The following is a 6000-nucleotide window of genomic DNA, read 5'->3' as shown; positions in this document are numbered from 1 at the left end:
CGGAATCCTTTTACGTCAAAAGCGGAATTCATCCAACTTTGATTAGGAGGAATCTTTCCCAGGTTATTAGACGTGTTTAGGTGGATTTTATTTACACGGAATACGTTTTATCTCATTTAAATATTTCGAGCCATATACCGCCCTGATTCCACCCTGAATCTGTAACATTTACAATGCATTCACAGGAATAAAAGACGGAGTCCGCCTAATAAATTCCTCCTTCTGTCCGCCTTAAGTCAAGGTGGATTTTTTTTTCCGTACGGGTATTTATAACAGGACTAGGTAAGGGCTAACTTATGTCATTGTTCTCAATCTTACAAAATAAATATAGGATTTCATCGATTTTCATTACTCGAATCGCCAGGAAAATACAGTACACATAAAATATTTAATGTTATCCAAGAATCCACCCCTGTTTGAATATTCGTTACCGTGTAATTTAGCTACAGAACAGAAACATTTAAAATACTTTTAAAATGGCATTTCCTCTTTTCAGACGCAACGCTATTGATCTCTAACTTTATGATGAATTGTTCTTTAGAAAGTAGTTGTGCAAACAAGGAAATACAACTTTAAACAAAAGCGTTGCCATCTCGCTTTAATGCTTATGAAAACAAACGACAAGTGGCATCCGCTACTCATTCGCTAGTAGACACCGGTATACGTCAACCCTTGTTTATTCGTCATGGGCTTTTGTTTCTCTTTATAATGGCAACCATTGTCTGATCCAGTACTCATACACTCATAATATGCAACCAATGTTATTAATTTATTGGTATTTGGTTTGCATTTTCGAATGACATGTTATATATGACAGCAAACATATTTCGTGATGAAAAACTGAATGTTGAGGTTCAATTAAAATAATGTACTGAGGTTGTTATATTTACTAAGAATTGCGGGAAAATCATGGCATCGTATATTGGCGATCTTCTCTTGCTTTTTACATTCCTGTCAATTTTGGTTGCCTCAGTTTCTTATTATTACGATCTACGCTTATACCCATGTTTCGACTCCAGTTTCCCTGAATGTTCGTAAGATACCTATTATTTCTACAAATTAAACATTATTGCATCCATGCCAGGATATCCTGCCGGTAAAGTCTGGCTACAGCCAGGACAGCCTCATCGAGCATAAGAACTCTGAAATCCTGTTGATGACATAAAACATTATACTGATACATGTGAATGATTTATGATTGTAACAACTTGTAAAAAGTTTCATTACTTTTTAATTTTGGTGACAAAATAATCCACTTACAGGTAGTCTAGAAATGCAACTCTCCGGATCATTTTGACAACACAGTCGTTCCCTCTGAGTTGGCATTTCCTTACAAAAATTGCAGACACACCAAGACGGTTGTGACTGCGAAGGCCCAGGACCTTCAGGTTGCTGTGGTTCCTTGTTGCTGGAGCCCAGAATAGCAAACAAGTACTCTTGATTCTCCTCGACAACTCCTATTGGAGTTTCCTTCATCTCAGTAGGGGAGAGTGCATCAACTCTTCTCTAAAAAATATAAAATGAAAGAATATAAATGCAAATTTATAAATTTAGTATGTTATTGTACATTATTACATATTAGCCGATAATAAGGGTTTAGTGCATAATTAATACATTTCTTCAAAATTTATATATGCAAAAGGAATCATGCATTATATATGCAAAAGGAACCATGCAGTATGCAATTTCATTATATTCAAACTTATGAATACCAGTATTGTCATTGTTTCTGTGTATTATTCTGTACTGTACATGCTCCTATAGCTAGAGGGACTTTATTCAGTCTGTTGAAATTACATGTCCGACTTAATACAAAATGGAAAAAAAACTATAATTTTATTTAGTATATACCTCAATGTCTCGCCTATGCTCTTCCAGTGCTGCAAGTGCATCGTCAGCGGGTTGTTTTCTTTTGCTGGCTCTGCTACCAGGCCTGGTAGCCCGCGGCCGTTGCGACTCAACCCAGACCATTCGAGGAGTCCTCTCCCCCTTCCCGACACCTTCTCTGAATTGTCTCCTCCTCGGTCGATTCGTCGTCTGTACTCTTAAAAGGAAAAATTGACACATTAAGCAATTTCAGTCTAATTCTCCCGCCAAACTGTCGGTATATCGTGTCCCTTCATGGGGCCCCACACAATGAAATCTACCATTTATGATTATTTTGAGGTAATTATCCAGACAAAACCGTTATAATGTTTAAAAAATATTTACATTCAAACCGTTAAAACAGTTAACGCTATATGCGATTGTACTTGCAAGTCTTACCTCGTTGTATTCCGATTCCATCCTTTTCTGTCGCTTGTCAATTAATATCACGTGACGCTAAACATAAACTAAAAACCGTTCCGGATCATGCAATCTTCGTTTTCCCGGTGCATTCAAATTGCATGTTTTGTCTGCATTCCGGTGCAGACGAATGCACAAAAACTTGGCTTTGGTCATCTTTCTTCACAATCTTTCAATTTTATGAAATATATTTACGAAAAAAATATGTAAGTTTGAGTCACCATGTCTCTTTAAGCCCTCCTTTTTAGATTTTACAATTATAAGTGTCCCTGACAACACCTGATTTAAAAATAATAATAATTTGGCTTGATGTTGTTTATTGTTTTTAAACTTGACCTGCATTAGAAGGGATCTTCCAATATAGTTTTATTTGGTGCTGTTTTTTGCAGGGATTTTTTTTTATTTTTGAGAGCTCATTTTTTGTTGAAAAAAATCCTAATCCTTCCTTGACATTAATGGATTTTTCTATCAAATGAACTTTTGATTTTTTCTTAACTTTTGTTTTGTGCTGTAGCTTTAAAAAGATACAGCTGTGCCTCTGTCATTGTATTGCATTTTGATATTATTGCCTATATGACCCTAAAGAAACATGTGATGCTGACGTTTCAAATTTATGGCATGGTTGGTATAGGTGTGTGTTAGTCAGGGTTAATTGGTTTCATATTTCTAAAAAAATCTTTTTACAAACATTCCTTCTTTTTTGTTTTTGTTTCAATTGAATTTCTTTAATTACATATATGCTAATATTTTGAAAACTATTTAATTTTCTCTGATAATAGTCATTGCCGATTTTACATAGGGTAAGCTCTTTTTATTATGCAAAATGTAAGGAGACAGTCTAGTTTTTTTAAAAATAAAATCACGCTGCTTTTTTTAAAGCAGCATTTCAGTATTTTCCAGGTCACAGCATCAATCGTCTTGATATTTCACTGATATGTAACAATATACAATGTTGCCTTCCAGATGTTCGATAAATGCAAATGAGAGAGGGACAGACGGAGAAAAGGACAGATCGGGAGAGAGAAGAGAAACAATTCAGGAATAAGACTAATGATGCATACTAGTTCCCAGATCAAGATGGGAGGGGGTCAATAGTCAACACCGTATTTAGTTGTTTTTTTTCTTTGTTTTAGTGCATTTTTCTCTTGTTTTAATTATTAACAATTTTCGATTTATTTACCTGGGAGTTAAGCTGCGGGTTATAAGCAAGATACAGAGCTTTGCGCACAATGCTACTGTATGTTTGTACACAAAGCAGATGTCATGCTTTAGTTTCTTATGCCCCTTCTTCAACAATGAATTGCATAAAATCAACACAAATTTTTGATAGTTTTTCAAACATAAGTAAATGAAAACGACGTCTTTTAAACAGTTTCCGTAGTCCTGACACATTATTATTTTGAGGATACATGTAAAAGCATTATCGGTGTTCTTAAAAAAAATATTGCAACGAAAAATCATCTTTGTTTGTGGACATCTGTTGTTTATCAATAAAGCTGAAAATAATTTGTACAAAAGAGCGACATGCCTGCCAATACATTAATTTCAAGTATAACTCTTTAACACGTGACAACATTTTTCAGTTATGTTTATTCATCAGTCAAGTGAGTTTGGATATGAAACGTCATATGAAATGAATTCATGCCTGGTAATGGAGAAGGCCAATTAAATTTTTAATGTTTTTAATTTGAGGAATTGAGCGCAATCTTTCTGGTGCATTGAGGTACATTTTTCTTCTTTCACATATAGAATTTTTTTTTATATTGCATATGATATCGAACATTCAAGAAATAGATACACACCTTATGGTTGACATTTACAGAACCAAGCTTTAAGCTGCTGTTAAGCCTATAATAATGCTATTAATTTCACTACACTCTACATACATGTAGTTAGAATAATCTGTGTCTCGGGACAGGCCTTCACCGCAGTTAAAATGCCTCTCATATACCCGTAATGTAGCAAAAAATTGCAGAATCGCTCCGAAACGGTTTTGGAGAAAATTAATGAAGCTGCATTGAAAATGACAGTCAAATTAATCATAACAAACCATTTTGAGGCTGTAAATACTTTTCATCTAAAAAAATAAATTCATGTTAATGAAGAATTCAACACCTTTTCACCAACGTTTTTACTCGCTTCAAATTTACACACCATGTTGAAATTCGGAACTTTCGGGATTTTTCATATTAAACGCACTGAGAGTTATCTCTTGTATTTTCCTTGATAAACATAATAGATAGCAAATGTTCAATGAAAATTTACACGTATTTGTATTATCGTTTCTGAGTTTTTCCATGCAAATGTGATATTGACGAAACGCGTGATTTAGCGTGAATGTAATGTGTATGCGCAATATTGTAAAATACAAAAATCCAGATAAGTTCCGGTATTTTTAAAGGAATGTTGGTTGATTATTGATAATTTAAGCTTGATTTAGAAAAAATTAAAATAAATTGGTAATCTTCAAGTACCCATGATGTTTTAAATATGAAAAACAAAAGACAGTACTCTTCCGATTTCTCGGTATTAAAGCCCAAAAGTTCGAGTCTATTATTTTAATATAGTAGTATAGATATTGCATATGATCTTATTTTCGCTAAAAATGGTACATGTATTCCATAAATGTAAATATGTAAAAGATTAGGTATATGCAAAAATAAGTGTAAAATTCGGATATTCATTTATGGTTAATCTACCGAGAGGCCACATGGCACAGTATTGTTTGAACGCCCATATTAATTCCTCGGACATTTTACTACAAATATCGTCACTTTACTTGCCTCTGATATTCTTTTAAACACGATCACCAGCCCTGTAAAGTGAAGTGGTGAAGTTTGTTTACATGTAAAAATGGCGACTTTCGATCTCGACGTGAATTAATAAACTTTATTTCCGAGGTCGGTTAGCATGTTTCAAAGAAAGTCGGAGGCAAGTTAAGTAACAATATCAGTAGTAAATTGTCTGAAGAATTTAATGTTACTATTTGTTTTCAAAGAATTTGTGTGAAAATAAGGTAAATCAGTCCAAAACTAGCGCAATTTCTTGCGCCGTAAATTGCAGTTTTTTACTATGGTAGGCATATGTAGCTCCCAGGTCGTCCATCTGAATTTTTTCAGACCGGGAGCTACAGACATGCAGCTAAGTGGTTCTGTGAGTTTATCTGCAGGTGATGAGGGATGAAATGGAGAGAATAGTAGGTATTGGTGGTGGTGAGTGGTATGTTGGATTGGTTTAGTTGTTTTCCAAGTCCATCGATTCACGAGGCGACTCATCACACTCATCGTTAGAGGGTAGGTTGATCGGAACACTGTCTTGACGTATTTCCTGCGATGGTACTAAGTAGCAATCACTGTCTTTAACACGATAAGCTGTTCGTCGGAGGTGGGAGCCACTAAACGTACTAATGTGTCGCCAGTCGCCATCGCAAGATATTACGATATACATGTACCTGTCTCTGGTTTTTGATTTATTACGGTCACAATATACGTTCACCAAGTCACCAATTTTGCTCCGACATCCAGGGACACTGCTCTTTCCGGGTTGTTTAGAGGCCTGACTGTGCGGGTGATTATCGAGCTTAATGAGCTCATCGTCCACAGGTCAGCCTCTAAAATGGTCTCTGAGCCAGGCATACCCATTGCGGAACGAGCGTAAACTCTGACGCCACGAAAGGGTGTTACCACACCGCAGTACTTCATGGACTCTTTTGCC

General features: G+C 35.4%; 1 protein-coding gene across 1 annotated transcript; it reads right to left on the bottom strand.

The window, feature by feature from the left end:
- Positions 1–929: 929 nt before the first annotated feature.
- Positions 930–1971, bottom strand: LOC128173709 (uncharacterized). Its single transcript, XM_052839377.1, has 3 exons — positions 1852–1971; positions 1261–1506; positions 930–1150 (listed from the first exon to the last, which is right to left on the bottom strand). Exons 1-3 carry the CDS (start codon positions 1969–1971, stop codon positions 1067–1069), a joined length of 450 nt encoding a protein of 149 aa, XP_052695337.1. The 3' UTR covers positions 930–1066.
- Between the last annotated feature and the right edge of the window lie 4029 nt (positions 1972–6000).

The sequence above is a fragment of the Crassostrea angulata genome, chromosome 2 (assembly GCF_025612915.1).
Source record: "Crassostrea angulata isolate pt1a10 chromosome 2, ASM2561291v2, whole genome shotgun sequence".
Taxonomy (NCBI): Eukaryota; Metazoa; Mollusca; class Bivalvia; order Ostreida; family Ostreidae; genus Magallana; species Magallana angulata.
The sequence above is the reverse complement of the archived record's forward strand: the minus strand, read 5'-3'. Positions and strand labels throughout refer to the sequence as shown.